This window comes from Pseudopodoces humilis, chromosome 6 (assembly GCF_049639895.1).
Source record: "Pseudopodoces humilis isolate 2021_Gansu_Grassland_sample_001 chromosome 6, ASM4963989v1, whole genome shotgun sequence".
NCBI lineage: Eukaryota > Metazoa > Chordata > Aves > Passeriformes > Paridae > Pseudopodoces > Pseudopodoces humilis.
In genome coordinates, this window is record NC_142205.1 from 27,336,913 (window position 1) to 27,356,802 (window position 19,890).

A 19,890-nucleotide genomic window follows, 5' to 3' on the forward strand; every position below is an offset into this window, starting at 1 on the left:
TTTCTTCTGAGTTTTGTTACAAACGTCCTAGATGGAACTCAGTAACATTGGAACGCCTGGATTTCACAGATTCATAGAACTGCTTGCGTTGGAAGGGACCTTAAAGATCCTCTATTTCCAGCCATCTTCCATGGGCAGGGACACCTCCCAGTACACCAGCTTGTTCAAAACCCCATTCAGCCTGGCCTGGAACACTTTCAGGAGTGGGGCACCCACAACTTCTCTGGGAAACCTGTTCAGCGTCTCGCCACCCTTACAGTAAAGATCCTATCTTTCAAGCTCCTCCCATCCAGTCTAAACCTATTCCTCTTTCACTCTGCACCCTGTGCCCCTTCTGCTGCGGGCTGCAGGATCCCACCCACATGCGTACTGAAAACGTCCCTCTGTCTCTCCCCTAGGCTCTCGGGGCCGGGCCGCTCGTCCCGGACCTACCGGCGCACGGGGCCGCGGCCACACCAAGCCTTCCGCCCGCCGCGCGCGGGCTGCCGGGCCGGGAAGGGGTGGCCGGGGATGGGAAGGAACGGAAGGGGCGGCCGGGATGGGAAGGAACGGAAGGGGCGGCCGGGGATGGGAAGGAACGGAAGGGGCGGGCCGGGCCGGGCCGAGGCGGGGCAGGCCCCCCCCGTTGCTGCGGTGACGGGCCGGAAGCGGCCTCTGCTCCGCGCGCCATTTTCAAAGGTTTTCAAACGCTGGGACATCGCGGCCGCTCCGCAGTGGCCCCGGTTGCCGGCGCCTTCTTTTAGTGGTAAGTGTGGGGGAAAAGCGGCGTAAACCTGTTTGGAGAGGGACCGACCGCGCCTCTGTTGGTACAGATTGGGGTTGCTGGAAAGCTTCCAGTTTAGGGAGACGGGTGATGAGCAGGCTCATAACCGAAAGAGTTTTCTTGTGCTGTAGTGGGAACGTACAGGATATGGTGACAGGCTGCCCAGGGAGCTCTTGGCGGCTTCCTCTCTGGAGCCATTCCAAACGCAGCTGGACGCGTTCACGTCACCTGCTCCAGGTGGCCCTGCCTTGGCTGGATGATCTCCAGAGCCGCCTTCCAACCCCAGCCATTCTGGCATTCCATGACACTTTAGCGCAGAAATCTGTTTTTGTTAGCAAGTGGTGTCTTTCCATTTGCGAAGTGCTGAGACTTCACAGCAAACGTGTTGCGTGAATATCGTAGTCAGAAATGAACTCCCAGCTCATCCTCTTGGAATCGGACTTCCCTAAAGCAAGTGCTGGCTGTTTGGGTGTTTCTTGAAGATGATGTTGCAGCAGCTGCATGTCACGGCACAGCCCTAAAGCACTGCAGTAGTCAAATGTGAGGTCCCCTGACTGCCTTTGGTACCTGGGCGAACTGGACAGGAAAAAAAAGGAAAAAACCTTTAACGTGTAAGTTCTGTTGAATGAAAAATGTAAGTTCTGTTGAATGAAAATTTTGGTATTTACCAAAACTGAGACTGAAACTGCAGTTCATAATTGTCTTTGGTGTTAATGTTACAGACTCAATTTAAAAGAAAAATCATAGCATATATGTTTGTCCATAGAAATTTCTTTGTGTTCAACTGTTAGTGATGTAGTTTTGTTGTCCACATGGCTCAATGACTGCGTTATTTCTTCCATGACCAAGATCTACCTTTGCTCTGTTTTTTTATTATTACATTTTCTTATTGATAACCCAAGTATTGCATCTGCAACAGTTCTTAACCTGTACTCACCATCAGCTTTGCTGTGTTGTTCTCCAAATAAAAGGAGGACTTCAATCTGCTAATCTAATACATATAAACATTGCTTCTTTCACACGATTTTATGCCAGCTGATTCTCTGCTTAAAGCCTAGAACAGCTGGATATAAGGTTCCACTATTGCCCATCTTTCACATCAAGGTTCAGTTTTAGACACTGGTGATGTAAAACAGTAGGGAACAGTTCTTGAGGGCTACACATATCTATTACATAAACATTTATATCTTCAAAAGACTGCTCACAGCCATCCAAGCATGTTATAAAATGAAGCATGTGAATGTTGTCACCTTCAGCAGTCTTCATGAGCAAAGGGGGAACAAAAAATGAGGCTATTGCCTCTGAATATTCTTCAATAAGCAACTGAGAAATGTAATCATTTAGACATATTAATAAATCCTGTTAAGGAAATGACTGATTGAAAGTAGCGTTCAATTTTTTCTTTTCTATTTTTTGTCAAAAATGGGAATTTTATTTTCTTCACAGCAGCGCTAAATTGCAATAAATATTTAGATGACAAATGATGTGAACTATGCAGCTAACATAGCCTCTCTCATGGGAAATACCAAAGCTGTTAAGAGTGTTTTCCAGTATTTTGCAAACTTACAGACATTTAGTAGGTGTGACATACCTTTCATCAGGACTTAGTTGTGATTCACAAGGCTCTTAAGCTTCTTTAAAGAAAAGTATATTCTGGATTGAATTGACTGGGTGCAAATAATGTAGAAAACTTGGATTTCCAAAAAACTTTTTGAGAAGCTTTTTTACCAAATGCTTTTAAGAAAGCAGGTCTCTGTCAGAAATGGAGAAAAGAAGCTAGTGTTAAAAGAGAGAGTAGAAAGTACTATTTCACAGTGAATGTGCAGAAGATTGTCTGCTGTTTAAGTCTGACTAGTGATCTGAAAGAATGGGTTAAACAGCAAGGGACAAAATTTGCTCATTTTATAGATAGGTTAAGTGCAATCTCAAGGATTGCAGGAGAGTTTCACCGGACTGAGTAATAAGTGAGAATTGAAGAGTATTGTTAATAAAAGCAAAGTGATACATGCCTTGGTCTCTAAAATGGCAGTAACTGCTCAGAAAGATGTGTCACTGTGAATTCATCTAATCTATGGTTTAGAGCCAAGACCAAGTGTCCTGGTTTCAGCAGGGATAAAGTTAGTTTCCTTCCTAGCAATGTTGTGTTTTGGATTCAGCATGAGAATAATGTTGATAACACTCTGGTGTTTTGGTTGTTGCTAGGTAGTGCTTGCTCTCAGCAGGACTTCTCAGTGCCAGTGAGGAGCTGCACGGAAAGCCATGAGGGAACATAGCTAGGACAGATGGTATGAGCTGGCCAGAGGGGTACTCCACACCTCAGAACTTCATGCCCAGTATATAAACTGGGGGAGTTACCCAGAGAAGGGCTGATTGTGGTTCAGGGACAGGCTGGGCATCAGTCATCAGGTGGTGAGCAATTGCATTGTGCATCTCTTGGGTTTTATCAATATCTCTCACTTTTCTTGTTGTTAATATTATTATTGTTATTATTATTATTACTACTACTACTACTACTATAATATTTTGTTTCAAGTCTTAATCTGTTCCTATGGCAATCCACAAGTTTTGCGTTTTTCCCCCTGGTTCTCCTCTCCATCCCTGTGGGAGTCGGGGGAGTAAGCAAGCCAACTGTGTGGTGCTTGCTTGCAAGCTGGGGTTAAGCCATGACAAACAGATCAGTAATGTGGAGGATGGGGTTAAACAGCAGGGGACAGAATTTCCTCATTATGTGGACATGTTGAGTGCAGTCCAAGGGTGTCAGAAGAATTTCACCAGACTGAGTAATGATTCCAGAGTTAAGGAGCAGTGTTAGTGAAGACAAGGTAATACATGCTGTGGTCTCTAAAGTGGTAGCAACCACTCAGTGAGATGTGTCACTGTGAGTGCCTCTAATTGATGCTTTAGAGTGATCCATAAGGCCAATGGTAAGTTAGGAATCAATATGACTAGTAAAGGCTACAGCTGAGTATCAATATGACTGCTCAGAGAAAGGTCTGTCAGGTACTATTATAATTATTTCAGTCCAACTTGGAGCCCTTCAAGGCCCTGCATTGTCAGCTTACATGAAGAAAATGTATGTAGGAGTAAGATTTGGCTCGTTTTATTTAGGTTTTTATACTCTTGCTGTTGCAACTGTCAAGAGACATAGGATATTGTGTCAGACAGGTCTTGGATTCGACTGAATCAATTAATTATTATTAATATATTGATTTTATGTTCCAGAAAAACAAGTGTTCCTCATGTAGAAGTTACTAGATACTTTTTCATGTCATGGTAAGACTAGTGATAGACTAAATTTAGGATATAAGATTTAAATTATGGTAGTCTATAATGGCAGAGGTCTGGAATTACTGACACATATTTTTTTTCCAGCAAGAGGTGTATGACAATTACTGTCTTTGAAGACGTTAATATCTATGTTAAGCTCTCTGGAATAACAACCCAAATTCTTATATTCATTCCAGGATACCTTGTGGACCTACACTACAGCTATTCATTTCCTGGGCTTATTGTGGATCAGATGTGGCTCTAGGGAATATAAGATAATACCCTTTCTGGGTTGGTTCCAGTGGTAATAATGAGTAAAATTAAAAATTTCAGGTTTTAGGAAGGAGAGTGATTCAACCAGCAGCAATTTATCAGTACTTCCTTATATTGGCTTATGTTTAGGTTACTATATCTTAAATGCTCATTGTAGGGATTTAAATGTAAGATTATATATGTACTTCCTAGCCACAGTTACTGAATTGCTAACATATGTCCATTTATTTTTCTTTGCAGTTACTGCAGAAAATTCTCTTCCTGTACAAGCTGTGAGACGGTTTTGTTCATGATATTTCTTCTGCAAAAGTTTCTCAATTAGATTAGTAAAAAAATCTTTGTTCTTTCTAAAACACAAGCTCTTAAGCAAATCTGATGAACTATTTTAAGGTAATTTAATGTTTTTAGCTGATACAAGTCTTCTTAAGGAGAAGATGGGATCAGGAGTTACCAGTTTTCTTCTGCAGTAGTATAAGATGTATTCCTGAGACTCAATCTAGACACAGTAACACAATCACACTTTTCCTGAATTCAACAAAGAATCTTCAACTTTAATGCAGAAATACCAACAACTTGTTTCTTTAATCTTTGAAGACCATTTACTACACATCAGGACATTGACTTCCACTTAGCACACTGGTGGAAAGAAAGTGCGCTGCTGCCTTCTTCAGCCATCCCAGCACAGCATGTAAGGGATTGTTGGCCATACCATTGCTTAGTTAATATCCCAACAACCTGAACCTCTTCAAGCAAATATTTTTGGTAGTACCCAGAACAGATGCCTTGCTTATAGGACTGGTGATTCTCATCTACAGAGCAGAACCCAGCAACCACAGGTCCGTTGCTAGACTTCTTTGTAGCTTTTTAATAAAATGAAATGAAATCTTAACTTTCCAGCGTTAGATATGAGAGAAACATGCACATTTTCCTCACTTTATTATTAATAATTAATTTTATTTTCAAATACCTTCATATTATTATTTAATAACTTTTTAAAATCCGAGGACTGTGATGATAGTTTTGGTGGTCTCTATATTCTGTTCCTTTTATATGAGATGCAAACAACACCTCCTTGAATTGGTAGTTTGGCTGCTGAGGTCTTTGCAGCCAGTAGGTTAATGCTGAAACTTCTGAAGAAATGTGGGGGAAGATGTTTTACAGAAATAACTACTTTTCAAACATACTTATAACTATTGAACAGATGTTTTCACAGATTAAGAAATATAAGCTTTAGTACTTGATTTGTCTTCTCATTCTATGTCTAAATTCAGAAGGACATAATGATGTAAATGTACTTGGAAAAACCAAAATTATCATTTGGATTCAGACACAATAATGCTGATCTAGTCCCCTTTAGATCAGCTTTGTAATAAAAAGATAACTAATCAGTCAGCTGAAGAAAAGCCAACTCTCTGATCCTTGAACTGTATTTTCCAGAAAATGATGCAAGTACATCAATATTTTTTTTTATACTTTTACAGTACACCAATATTTTTTATCTTTCCTATTTTCTGTTATAAAATATAGATGTTGAAAGTTAATCTGTCTTTAACATTTTATGCAGTTTTAGAAATGGTTGGCATAAGTTATATTAAGTACTGGCTTATAAACTTTGAAAGTAAGATTTATATATGAAAGAAAAAAGTATGAGTTTTTCAGAGTAATGTGTCAGTTTGTATTGTGCAAGATACAATGATGACCATGATTCAAAAAAAATCAGAATATAATTAGAAAACTAACTGCCAATGCAAATATTTATTTTTAAATGAATATATAAATATGTTTAAAACTTTTCAGTTGCAGTGATCCTGTTTTGCTTTACATAAATTTTAAGGGCATGCTTATGAACTGGATTTCCTATAGAATGAAAAGGTTTTTTTCATTTTTTTTTCTATATATTTTTATATATATATTTTTCCTTCTCAAAAGCGCAGATGATGTAACCAACAATCTTTTGCAGGTGTCCTGTTTTTCTTGACTGTGACAAAAGCAGCTTTGGAGGTGTGTTTACAATGAATACAAGTGCAGAGCGAAGGTTCCTTAATCTCAGGAAACGTCTGGATCAGCTGGGCTATCGGCAGTCCCTGGGAGTGGAGAGTTTACCTTTGGTGGAAAAGCTTTTCAGGTATTCAAAAGAAGATTCATTAAAAAAATAGTAATCATATAGTAGGTATTTGATTTTTGACATGTAAGGAAGAAGGCTTAATCTGAGTATTATTTTGTAGCAGTGTTATTTCAGAGCTAACATTAAGTTCCAGTGTCTGATGAAGTTAGATGGGTTTGCTTAAGTGATGGGAACATCTTAAGATTTAGTTTAATTCAGTAGAATTGCTTCTAAGGATCTATGGCATAGGAAAAATTCAACTTTTCTAACCTCGTAAGAGAGCCAAGAATAGTCATTATTGATATGTGCTTAAAAGGACATACTCTTATAACTGGTTGTATAAAAAAATAATCCCTATTGCCTGTTCTGCAGCTTAAAATAAAACAAGCACATCTTCATTTATTATGGCCTCATTTAGAGAATTTTAAATTTGTTGTTTCTGCCCTTTTGACAAGATACATAACAGAAAAATACCCCCAAATTTTCAGATTTCCTTCTTATTACATCTGCCATTTTTTGGCTTTGATGTTATTAAGAACATAGTAATTTCCATAGTAATCCAGTTGTATTTGACTAAACATGCAAATGTAGCTATTCTGGATCTGTTGCTCTCTAATATGTAATACAGATGGAGGAGCCTGGGTAGGCAAATATGGAGTAATCTGTCTTCAGCATTAAGTCTCATTCGTGTATCTACCAGATAGGTTTACTCTCTCCATCATAGCTTTGATACTTAACAGTAAACTCCTGATACGCTTTGTAACTATCCTGGTTTTTTTGTTCTTTTCTTTCCTATTTACTGTTTTTTTAAACAGATGGTTCCTATCTTTTGGTTTTTCTTACATGACATGAATGTTTTGTTGCCTTTGTTTGAACTCAATTGTTCCCCATCTTGGGGAAAGGGTTTTGTTTCTCAGATCATACTTAACGTTTGCATCTGCAGTGTGAAGGCTGATAACATTGCTAATACATCTGATGCTCCTTTATCCTAGTGACTTAGTTCATACAACAGAGAGCTTGCGCAGAGCAAAGTTATCTTCTGGAAAAACTGAGAAAGAATGCAGCAATTATGATACTATTTTGGAACCTTATAAAACAGAGAATGCTAGACTTACCAGGGAAAATAATGATCTACATTTAGAAATATTAAAACTGAAAGAGCAGTCTGATCATCATATTAAAGGTAATATACAAATGATGACTTTTTTTTTTTTCTTTAATCATTCCATGCCAAAATAAAATTGTGGCTAAATCCTTGATCTTCAGATTCTTTTATCTGTACTTTTAAGTGAGTGTGAATGGTCATGAAGTTTGGTGCCTTAATGAATTAAGGTTCATGCTCAGACATTTCTTTTGCATTCAAAAAACTTCGGAAGTTCTGCAAATTATTGTTTTAATAAGATATGAGAATGTTAGAAATCTTAACATATACTTTCGTACCTTGAAATGGTATTTTTTAATTGAAAACTAAATACTGCTCTTAAATGTGCCTTTGTTCCACAATGGGTGTTTCTTTGTGAAACATGTACAAATACATATTTTTGTGTGTTTGTTTGTAACAGTATGCTCATATGTATGTGTAGTTGATAATTTTATGCTATGGAAAAAGAATATAGGATTTTCTTTATGCTTATTTTGGTGCTACTAGGAAAAATAATAGTAAATAAGAGAGATAATACTGCTTTTCTCTCCCTTGAAGATTTGAAAGCTTCCTTAAGGAGGGTTGAACATGAAACATCTGACTTGAAATTTTTGAATAACCAGTATGTACATAAAATTAAAATGCTTGAAAAAGAGACCAAAGCCAAGAATGAAAAAATTCAGCAGCTTCAGGAGAAGAATCTGCAAGCAGTGGTGCAAACACCTGGTTAGTGTAACTAGTCACAGATATTTCACCTTTTTTTGGGGCTTTTTTGGATCTTCAGAACATAATATCTTTTCCTCTAAGAGAAGTTACTGTAGTAAAAGATCTAGTAGGGTAACATTACCCTTTGAAAGTTTGGGCTCTGAATTCTGTCATTTCTCTGTATGAAGTTTCATTAGGTCATCGCTTGTGTTAGGAACGAATTTGAATGCAGTAGAATAAATAGGAAAATTAATTTTGTATTAAGGAAGATGACTCCCTTGCTTTAACTCCAAGTAATATATCTCTGGGTTTGGGCTTTTAGGTGGCAGGAGGAAAAGCATTCCCTTCAGGCGTCAGCGCATGCAGATAGACCACCTTGTGCCCCCATCAGGTGTCAGTGCCTACCCAGTGCCTCAGCCAGAGGACCCTTATATCGCAGACCTTCTCCAGGTGGCTGATAATCGGTGAGCCAAAGAGCTTTTTAACTCTGAAGTGTTGAGGTGTGTCTTTGATTCTCACTGTTCTACTCCTTTTGATTGATAAGTTCAAGTAATCTTCCCCGACTTGAGTCTGTCACTGGTGATGGTAATGGGGAGATGGTCTCCCTGTCTTTGTCTTGACCCCTGAGCTTTTTTGTCTTTTCTCCCCCATCCTGTTAAGGAAGGGAAGTAAGAGGGCCTCTGGCAGCCATACAAGGTCAGCCTGCTACAATATCTCAAACAACAGCTTCTGCATTAATATTTTGCATGAGCGAAACTCTTTCTCCGTGAAATATTTGGGTTCAGAAGCAAAGAGAAAATGCAGGTATTGAATTGTGTACATACAGTTCTTCCATGAATTCACATAAAAAATATAGCGCTACATTTCAGAATTCAAGAACTGCAGTCAGAAGTAACAGAGCTACAGGAAAAACTGGAGGCATCTGAAAGTGGAATGAAAAATTACAGGAAACAGGTATGTTTATATCATCAGTAGTAGTGGTATTGTTTTATTATTAATATTAATGTTAATATTATTGTTATTATGTGGGTGTCATAGTCATGGCAATGGATTTGGTGTCTTAAAAACCTTCTTGGGAATGCATTGTAGGGCTTGTGAAATATAATTCTAACTTGGCTATGTTGAGCAGTCTCCCTCCTCTGCTTTTGGAGACAGCAGCAATGACAAAATACTTGCCTGATGGTTTTGCTGATAAATTTTGTGTATTGAAATTACAAGCTAAACTTGACAATCATAAGTAGAATTTTTCTGCATTTTTTTAGTGCGTAAGTGTTAAATTGTCCAAAACAGCAATTTGATCTACATATATCTTAGGATAATTTTTTCACTTCTTGGACTGGTTATATTTTTTTTATTTTTGATAGCTAATTTAAGAACAACAGATTTTATGTTTTAATGAGAGTTGATTGATAAGATATGTACAATTTTTAGGTAATGGAATTACATCAAATGTTCATATGTTATGTCTTTCAAAATCTAGGGATTGGTGGACACTGTTGTCATTCCTTTTTCTTCGTATCATGGTTTTCCTGTTCCAATATTTCCTTTTTTCCAGTGACTGGAATAGTCACTGAGTTAGCTTACTTGGAAGTTTTTTTCCAAAATTTAAGTGCTAGTCTCAGTTAAATTGTAGCATTTGTTAACTTTAAATTAAAATTATTTTGTTTTCTTTAAGAATGTAATCTAGTAGGAACTGTTTCAGTTTTTCCTTTCAAATTCTATTTGATTAATTTATTTCTCTTTCAAAGATACAACTTCTATCAGAAGAACCAAAAATTAAAAAAATAAAATATATAAATTGCATTTTTAGTTGCATGTCTTTTTACGGAATGTTATGTGTTTGTCTGTTTAAATGAAGGGTCTATTAATGGTGTATAAGAATACCAGAGCATTTTTTTTGTCCCTCAAAGGTTGAGATGAGAGACAAAGAAATCGAGCGCTTAATGCTGGCATTGGATGGTGGGCGTTCTCATGAGGTTCTCTCTCTGGAATCAAGAACTAAAAGTAATGAGAAGCTTATTTCCCACTTGAATTTACAGGTAATTCATTTATTACAGTTGTTTAGTCAGACCTAAAAATATAGCAATTTAAAAAAAAACACAAAACTTCTAGCTCTTCAAAAAATCACTATAGATACAAAATCAATCGATGGAACTTGCCTTTCTTTTTAGGCGGTAGTGTTTCTTTTCTAAGGAAATTTAATTTCCTGTTCTAAAAGTCTGTCAGAAAGGTTTTGGTAAAGAATTCAGTGAACTCACATCTATAGATGTGAATCTGAAAGTATTCAGCAAATTTTTGTGTGACACACTGTTTTCAGCAAGTTTGAAAATCCTTTATTTAGTTAGAAGGTTATTGCATACATGCCATTTATGCTTTAGAAAGTAACAATGGTATTTGTAATTATGATAAGGAGTAGCCCTGTAGATACTCATGAGAGAGTGGGGAATCTTCCTTATGGGTTTCAAATGGTCCCCACCTTCATCCCATCACAAACTTGTGAGGAAAGGATGAGCTTAGGATAAAGGTGTTTGTGTTTATAGTGTGTGTTACCATGCATTCAGTACAGGTCTCAGAAGAAGAATTTAGAGATGGGCTGGAGTACAAATCCAGTAAATCAAGTAAAGCCTATCTCTTGATTTATACTATCAATTCTCAGGTTTTTCTCACGTGAGTTAGGTGTTTTGTGTACTGATTGTGCTTGATGTACAGTGGTATGGAAGCCACACTGACGAGTTTATTAGTTTAGGTTCAGTGCTGTAAAAATGCAGAATGAGCTATGACTTGGAAGCAGGACAGCTGTGCTCAGTGATCCTGAATTAGTAAGTCATGATGAATACAAATTAATTGTACAGGGAGTGAGCCCAGAGCTGCATGAAGCTGGTTTTGCACCATCAAGACTATTTGTTCAGGCTTGGTCCCAGTATACAATTTTTATTTGACAAAAAGTGTTTGGTTGTCTTTAGATAACAGTATTCATGAATATGAGAGAGCTTATAACATTGTATTTCTTTTTCAAGCATTAAGTTCTGAAAATAAAAAATTTTTAACAGGATATCACTTTTTTACTTTGGATATACAGTATTTCAGAAGATTGGGAGGAACTTTTGCTACCTAATTTAACAATGCATATTAATATTTTAATGAAAAATGTCTTTCAGGTTGAATATCTTCAGCAAAAAAACAAAGAACTTGAAAATCGCATTCAAGATCTCTTGGACACTAAACAAAATGTGACTAGTGAGGTAGTGGATTTAAGCAATAAAAATGAAGAACTGTGTCAAGAACTGAATGAAATAGATCACTTGGCACAGCAGTTGGAAAGACACAAAGAAATAGTGCTTGAGACTGCAGATAAGGAAATAGGAGAAGCAAAGGTAATCACTAACATGTCACAGAGTGAAGGATCTGCTCCATTTTACTTGGCTTTATATCTTCTAATTGCAATGAAAGACTTATTGGCTTGTGAAAGGAAGATTAAAAGATTTTTTTTCCCATTTTCTTAACATTCCACTGAATTTCTCACTTAAAATGGATTAATCACAACAATTTTGTCTATTTACTGTATTAGGTTGAGATGATTTTAGTTAATTGGAAATCCTTTTTCTTCTGTTAGCTTAGTATGAAATAAAATGCTGAGGTACTTAAAGCTATTGCTAGGTATGCATATTTGCAACAGCCGTGCATATATTTGGAGAGTTTTTTTCTATGAGAAGTCATGTAGTGATTCATTTAATCATTGTGCTCCACAAGAGCGTGGGTGTTTATACCACAGGTTTTTTGTGCTTTTTTTGCTTTACTATTTTATTACAAGAAACTAACTATTCTTCATTTCTTATCAAAATAGTCTCCTTCCTTATTTTTTTTGTAACAAAGGGATTTTTGTCATTTTGAATATGTAACTCTTAACATATAGGTTAATTTTGGTTGATAGAAAGAAATTGAAAGAAAAGTCAGTGAAATACAGGATCTACAAGAAACAATAACAAGGCTTAAATCAGTAAGTAAAAATATTTTCAGTTCTCGTTTGTACCATTTTTATCATATTGTCATCTGCATGATTGTTTCATTTATTATAAAAAATACCATCTGTTAACAAGAGAAGTTTTTAGTACCCTGAACCTCTGATGTAAAAGTTACTAAATAATAAGTGAAAGATCTAGAGAAGCTACATCATATAGTTGCAAAAAATAAACTGAAGGAAATCTCTGTAGATAGTATGATTGACTATGTCCTTACTGTACATTTCCTTATTTCTGTTATCTGAAGCTATAATTTCCATTACAAATAACATCCTAGAGGATTTTCATTGTTTAGAAACTACTTTGTCTCTTAATCGGGATGTGAAAAATTATTCAATACTTGGCTTGCTCAGAAACAAACACAGGGCCCAGATGAAAAATATCGCTTTTATCAATTTTTTGAAGACCAGACTCTTTCTAGGATACGTAGCAACCTGTGTATTAGCTGAGTACAGTGTTTTGCTTAGTCTGTCTAGGGAACTTGGAAATATCACATGATAGGAAAGGTGTGCCAAATAGCCTTTGATTGGCTTCAGAGTTGCATTGACTGAGATGCTGTATTGTAGTGTACTTTAAGACCAAAACTGTTACCAAATGCCGTTAAAATTATTTCTTGCTTTAGTCATTAATTTTTTCCCATGTTTGGATCCTGCTATCCTACTGGTTGGTTTGCTTTTCTTGTTAATGGTTGCAAACTACGTAGAAAATAATGGATTTACTTGGATTTACTAAAATGTAGTATAAATACAATGATGGCCTGCAACAAATGTTAAAGCATAAAGCATCTAGGTCAAGGAGAAATAAACAGTGTTGTATATTAAAAGTTGAACAAAATGTTAATTTTTTTTCCCAAGTGTCTCTATTGGCACTTCTAATTTTTATAATAATACTTGGTACTTCAGGAGTTGTGCTCATGTCAAAAGGAGAATGACAGACTGAATGAAGAACTCATTGGGAAAAAAGATGAAAAAGGAAATCTTGAGTTGTTGTTAAGCCAGCTTCAACAAGAGAAGCAAAGGCTGACAGAAAAAACAGAGCACTTAGAAAGAAAAGGTAAATCATCAAATGTAGATTCTTGGAAACTACCCTTCTGTAATTTTTGAAATAGAATATTTATGTATTTAACATACAGTTGATAGTACTAAAAGACTTTTAATATATGTAAATTAAAAGAAGACCATGCATCTCCAGTCATAGTTGAAGTGAAAATTCTTGTCATAAAAGATACTTTAATTCTGTATGTGAGAATTGAAAGCTGAGCTTTTACTGTGATCCCACAGGACATCCTTATCCTAACTCTGTGGTAGGTTCATACAAAGTAATTTCCAAAACTCTGCAGACTCTGTTTCTTGAGAGATTTAGCCATTTAGATTTTGAAAACCTCCAGGGATGAGGATTTCAGATCTCTAATGTTCTTCAGTTCTCAGAGTAAAATATATTTCCCCCATATTTTTTGTAATTGCTTGTAGCAAATGATTTCCACTGTTCCTTATTTACTTACTCTGCGCTGTGAAGAAATTTGCTTTATGTTATCTGTAAGTCTCTCATGGTGCTGTCAGTCTACTCTTGGCTCTCCAGCTCTTCTCCAGGCTGAATAAATCCAGTTCCCTCAGCTATTCCCACAGAGCAAGTATTCTGCTCTGCCTTGCAGGGCTTGCCTTGGATTTAATTTATCCACATCTTTGTTGTTGTAGGAGGGGCAAACCGTAAAACAGTATTTAAAGTGCAGTCTCATGGGTGCTAAATAAAGGGGAATAGTCACATCCCTCTGTCCCTGTTGATACAGCCCAAGGTGCTGGGAGGCCTCTGTTAGTCTTACACTACACTAGTCATTTGTGTTTAGCCTACTTCAGCCTTTAGAATTCTTCCATCCTTTTCAGCAGGTTTTTCAGTCAGGATGGTTGATGGGAGTTAATCCATCCCAAATGCAAATATCTTTGGGGAAATTCATGATTTCCCTATAGAGTTGTTTCTCTTCTTTTTTTTTTTTCCCTTCCAGAAAGAGAATTTGTCCTAGAAATCGAAAGAATGAGATTAGACTACGGTATTGCCCTAGGAGACAAATCTCCATCTCGCCTAGATGCATTTGTAAAGACCTTAGAAGATGACAGAGACTACTATAAACGAGAATTAGACTATCTTCAGAAAATGGTAAAACTAAGGCCTAGCCCAAGCCGCAGGACTGCAGAGAAGGTAGAATTCATGCTGTCAAAATAAGTGAAAAAAATACTTTAGAAACATTTAAGAAGCCATATAAAATATATTTTCAAATTCAGCGGCATTAAATGACAGAAGTAGTTTTCTAAATTACATTCTTAATGCAAAAAACCAATTGAGAGAAACTCCAATGAACTTGCCTTTGTCTCTCCTTGTCACATTTTACAGTAACATTGACTACTTATTGATCACTTTATTTGAAATAAATAGAACTAGATAATAATCAGAAAAGGGCTTGCTAGCTCCTTTGCTTTCTCTTTTTAACAGCTGGTTCTTGTTGTTTAGATTACAACACCAGTGCAAAGCTTTTTCTTGTGATTAAAATTATTTTGAATATATTTTTTATGTATTACTAATAGGAGGAATTCTTTTCTGGTATTGATTTTTCAGATGTTTTAATTAACAAATTTTAACATAAATTTATCGATCACTTTTCAGAGCGAAGAGCTTAAATCAGTCACCAGAGAAAGAGATGAGCTGCGGTGTGTGTTAGACAGATTTGAAAAACACATGATAGAAATTCAGTCTAATGTCAAATTATTGACTGCAGAAAGAGATAGATTAAATGTTCTTTATGAGCAGGTAAGAAGAAATTGCTTATAGTTAACATTGAAATAACCAGTTAACACTTTTGTTGTACTGTTGGTTATTTAAAATGAAAAACCTAGTAGAACACAGCCAACACTGATAAAGTACATACCTATTTTTATTACTTGATAATAAAATTATGTATTCTTGTTAGTTTATTAACTTGAAAGCTATTAAAAGTCTTTGTACTGGCATTTGGACATGATAAACATCAGGAAAAAAAACAATAGAATTCGTGAGAAAGATGTGTAAAGATACAGGAAGAAAGCAAGAAAGGAGTAGTTAACTGATAAGAGAACAGTGAAGTTAGGCTACACTTGGGACAATAAAAGAATGATGATTATTTTGATAGCGTAAATTGTCATACCACTGAGTGATTTAGAGAATACATTTTAGTTATCTAGGGAAAAATAAGACTATAACCAGACTTCTGTTGTAATTGCAGCATTTTGTTAGTGTGTATACTGTATTGCAATCCATGTATGCTAACAAACTATCTTTTTACAAAAATCTTTTAGTCTCAGAGTGAATTGAACAGGATGAGAAGAGAAGCAAAACACAGCTTAGTTTCTCAAAGTACCTTAGAAGAAGAAAGAGACATTGCACTGACTGATTTTAAAATACTAATGGCAGAAAAAGAAAGTCTTGGAGAAAAATTGAAGGTAAGCTTTTATAGCTTCATTGCTTACATTAAGGTGTATATAGGGAAGGTTTATACAATAATGCTGTGTTTGTGTTTGTCTCTCTGTTCCCTGTTTCAATTACTTTTGATTTCAAACTCATTGAGAGCTCAATGATTTTATATTATTATTGAATATATAATATTATTGTTACTGGTATTGTTATGAATTTCCTCATTTTCCTATAAACATAGTCCCAAGCTGGGAGCAGGGGGAAAGGAACATGCTTTAAGATATTTAAGGGCAAATGCGTCACCACCTTGTGTGGGAGACCTAGATACGGAGGCCCAGCCATAGAATACTTCTTGCACATTCACTGCTTTAAAGATGCTTGAGTGTCGTGGAAGAAATCGTGCACTTCACTCACAAGAGAGAATCAGCAATATATTTTATTCACTTAAGGCAATGAGTTTGAAAAATTCAATGTTGAATGCCAAGGTTGTTTAACAAGATTTCATGGTAAGGTACATTTGAGTATTTGCTGCATAGAGGCCAAGGTCATACAAAACTGTCAGGGAGACCCTCCCAGTGAATCATGAGGTTCAGAAGGGTCTTCTTGACTTCCAGACTCCTCAGAGTGCCTGGATCCATATTGGTCGATAGTCTGTGTCTAAAGGGTTATAGCAATCAATACTTTATATCTCTTCAGCAAACATTTCAACATTTCAGTGCTCTCACTCCCAACTCACTTGCTGACTATGAGATGCAGTAAGGATTCTCTCTGCCTTAAGAAGCTTCAGAAGTTTCCCAGCTCAAAGGGGGATCCTGGTGTTCAGCCTGCTGCCATGCAGGAGAGCTCAGTGGGCCTTGGGCCATCCACTCTTCATGGACTAAGATGACTGACTTATATTTAATACCAGCAGTATTTCAGCAGCCACATGCTCAACTAGCCCTGTTAGCTCTCATCCCAGAGTCCTCCTTAAGCTGGATGCAGAAGGGCCATTAGTGGCTATTGCTTTACCAAAAAAAAAGGAGGAGGTGGAGCACGCTGGCACAGTTACATATGGTTCTTATCATACAAATTTGGGACTATATGGGCTTTTTAATTTTTTGCTGATCTTTAATTAGTGTTGCATTTTGTTGCAGAGTATATTTTAAATAGCACATAACTGAACCACGAAACATGAATTCATTGCAATCCAAGTTTCAGTATTTTTGACCTTTAAAAAAAATATCTGTTAATGCAGTGATTTTTCTGTTACCCTGACCTTGACAGGCAGGCCAGGAATGTCATGGAATCACCGACCCTGGAAGTGTTCAAAAAGCTTGTGGATATGGCACTTAGGGACATGGTTTAGTGTTGAATGTGGCAGTGCTGGGTTAATAGTTGTACTTAATGTCTTGGCGGTCTTCTCCAACTTAAATGATTCTATGGTTCTATGATCATGTGATGTCTGGTATTAATATGCATTAATGTCTTATTTGGTTGTAGTCAAGAGCATATGATTTCAGAGGGCTTATTTCCATGAGTTCTTTATTGGTCATTAATATAATGTTTTAAAACTTTTTGAAAATTCAGAAATTTAAAATAATTTTAATGGGCTTATTCCAAGACAACATATGTCAATACTGACTGTGTGATGAATGCTTCCATAGTTTGATTATACTGCCACAAAAATAAAGACCTGTTGTGTATCTGAATGCAGTGGCAATAAATCTGACCTCTTTGCTTAAAGCATGTGCATGCAGTAGTAAAGATATGTTTCCAGCTCCATCCTTTCTTCTTGTAGGTGACTACCAATGTTTTATATGTGTGCCACTTTGAAATACCTTTACAAACACATTAATGGAAGGCATTGCTAGGAAGTTTGAGACTTTGTTTCACTGCAGTTATGTACAGAAATCAGGGAACAGATAAGTAATCTTTAAAAGTTTCTTCATAGATTTAGGGAAAGGCCAGTTAGCTTTGTAGTGTGCCTTGCATATTGTAATTAATAATATTTGAATAAATTTATTTAAAATGTCTTAGGGCACTAAGTTACACATGCATGCAACCTCATTTAGCTGTGTAAACTCTACAACAACTCACAAATATTAATTTAGTCGGGACCAAATACATTATATTATATTATAAATATACTATTTAAAAAAATCTAAACCAAGAACCAAACCCAAAATCAGTGATGTTATATTAAACTACAGTAATGTATTTTCAACTAATCTTCTGTAGTTTTACAGAAAGAGCTTTGCTTTTGGTCATTCATCTAAGAATGTAAAGTACTATTTTCTGAAACATGAAGCTTAAATTTCTCTGATTAAAAATGTCTGTCTTGTTACAAAATGTAATTTATATTTCTCAGATGCATCAAGAAGCAGCAAACCATGAAAAATTAAAGCTACAGCATGATATTTCAGAATTGGAGAATAGAATTCAAGGAGTAAGTGTGTTTTTAGGAAATAAGCTTTTATTATTTCTAAAATAGGATAGACTGTTCCAGAAATTATTTTAATATCTGTTTTCAACTTAAATTTATTTAAAAGCCAAGTTCTAATAGCTTTCTGCAATAATAACATTTGGTTATTTATTTTAAATTGCAGCTTAAGATTGAAAAGTGTGAACTAAGGACTACAGTCTCTATCCTGAAAGAAAGAATAAACTATTTGGAAAATGACTTAAAACTGAAGTCAAATAAACTTGCCCAGACTTCTGATGATTCTTCTCAATTTAAAGTTGAGATTTGCTCACTTCAGTAAGTCTGATACAAAATGTGGTGATCTTTTACAGGTGCTAGAATAATTTTGTTTATTCTGTGACTGTGTAGCAGAGTTGAGTTCCTGGGAAAGACTATAAGTGTTTTAAAAATCACTTAGTACAGCTTGTATGTTAAGGAAAAGTAGGTGTAAGTAAGGAAAGTGCTGTGGTAGCTTTTCACAGCAAGCTTTTCCTGGACTTATTAATGACCAGATATACTAATAATTTTTATGGCTCATTCTAGAATTGTTTCCTCCAATAACTATATTTTCTGCTTATGAATGTATCAGAACTGAAAATTTCTAAAAGGATTCCCAAACATTGTTTGGTAAAAGATGACAAATGCCTTTGCAAACTGCAGCAGTAGGACCTACAGTTTTTAGAACTGTTATCTTATGATCCATAGACACAGTTTGTGGGGATTTGACCAGCTTGCTTAGAACTGGAGGATTCAAGTATCTTCATGTACTTGTAAGGCCTATTCCGACTTGCAGGGTCATTGTGCTTTTTTAAGCTTGTTTTAGTAAAGACCTCTCTCATCAGCTGTCTAAATGCCATAGAACAAGAAAAAGGCTTAGAGAAAGTGTAAACAGTATTGAATAAATTTGGGCAGAAATCTGAAAACAGCAGTGGAAATGAGAGCCGTTGATGTAGCAGATCATTACAGGATAGGTAATGCTGTAAATGACATCTTTTGCATGTTTTACAAGGGAAGCTCAGGGTCTGTGTGGCATCCCCCATTCCCCACCTTAGCAGTACCACACTGCACTCTGTAACAGCACAGCACCTGGGGGACTACTATGAAGAACTGAAGCTGAGCAGCAGGCCTTGCAGTTCACCTAATGCTCCCAAAGCAAAACAAAGAGGACTCTTGGTTAACAAATTAGTGTTTTCGTCGGTAAAATTGTGACAACAATCATAAAAATTAAAAATCTTGTTAGGTTGATATAATTTCAGTGTAAAGCATTGATAGTAAAAAAAGAAGAAAATAATGAGGAATTGGGCTACGGTCATTTTAGCATTTGGTTTTATTTTGTACATGGTGGAAATGCTGTGTTTGCCCCCCTGCCCTTTTTTTTCCCTCTAAAGTTTTACTTTGAACTGGATGAAAGCAATCTTTATTGAGAGACACACTGCATTCTGCATTGGTGAGGATTTTTTAAGAATGAAAAGCTTCTCTAGCTTTTGTGGGATCCCACTTGAGAGGGATTTTTTATTGACCTGTTTCATAAATAATCCATTTAGTTACTTTGGAATTTTGTTTTGTTTTGTTTTCCTAAGTCACTTTGATATTTCTTTCCAGAAAAAGAAGTATGTAGGTAGATGATTTGAAATACCTTTCAGGCTCTTTATTTTTTAAAAGTAGGACCAAAACTGTAGCTGTCAATTTGGTTGCTTCTTAAAATGCGGCATAGCTGATAATCACTGCTATGAGCTACAT

At 36.2% G+C, this 19,890-nt stretch overlaps 1 protein-coding gene across 6 annotated transcripts in view; it reads left to right on the top strand.

The window, feature by feature from the left end:
* The first annotated feature begins 666 nt into the window (after positions 1 to 666).
* Positions 667 to 19,890, top strand: part of CEP135 (centrosomal protein 135) — a 34,209-nt gene continuing 14,985 nt past the window's right edge. For 4 of the 6 annotated variants that reach the window (XR_015772781.1, XM_088056898.1, XM_014259770.2 and 1 more), the window contains exons 1-16: positions 667 to 745; positions 4,544 to 5,139; positions 6,264 to 6,428; positions 7,400 to 7,590; positions 8,107 to 8,274; positions 8,576 to 8,717; positions 9,123 to 9,207; positions 10,164 to 10,292; positions 11,412 to 11,627; positions 12,185 to 12,250; positions 13,175 to 13,325; positions 14,272 to 14,465; positions 14,928 to 15,071; positions 15,596 to 15,739; positions 18,058 to 18,135; positions 18,296 to 18,447. Coding sequence is in view for 5 of the 6 variants with exons in the window: in XM_088056898.1 (XP_087913024.1) it covers positions 6,316 to 6,428; positions 7,400 to 7,590; positions 8,107 to 8,274; positions 8,576 to 8,717; positions 9,123 to 9,207; positions 10,164 to 10,292; positions 11,412 to 11,627; positions 12,185 to 12,250; positions 13,175 to 13,325; positions 14,272 to 14,465; positions 14,928 to 15,071; positions 15,596 to 15,739; positions 18,058 to 18,135; positions 18,296 to 18,447 (1,973 nt within the window). In the remaining variant the exon portion in view is untranslated. Of the gene's footprint in view, positions 746 to 4,543; positions 5,140 to 6,263; positions 6,429 to 7,399; positions 7,591 to 8,106; positions 8,275 to 8,575; positions 8,718 to 9,109; positions 9,208 to 10,163; positions 10,293 to 11,411; positions 11,628 to 12,184; positions 12,251 to 13,174; positions 13,326 to 14,271; positions 14,466 to 14,927; positions 15,072 to 15,595; positions 15,740 to 18,057; positions 18,136 to 18,295; positions 18,448 to 19,890 lie in introns of those variants that run through there. The other 2 variants (XM_088056899.1, XM_088056900.1) reach the window with 2 other exon arrangements.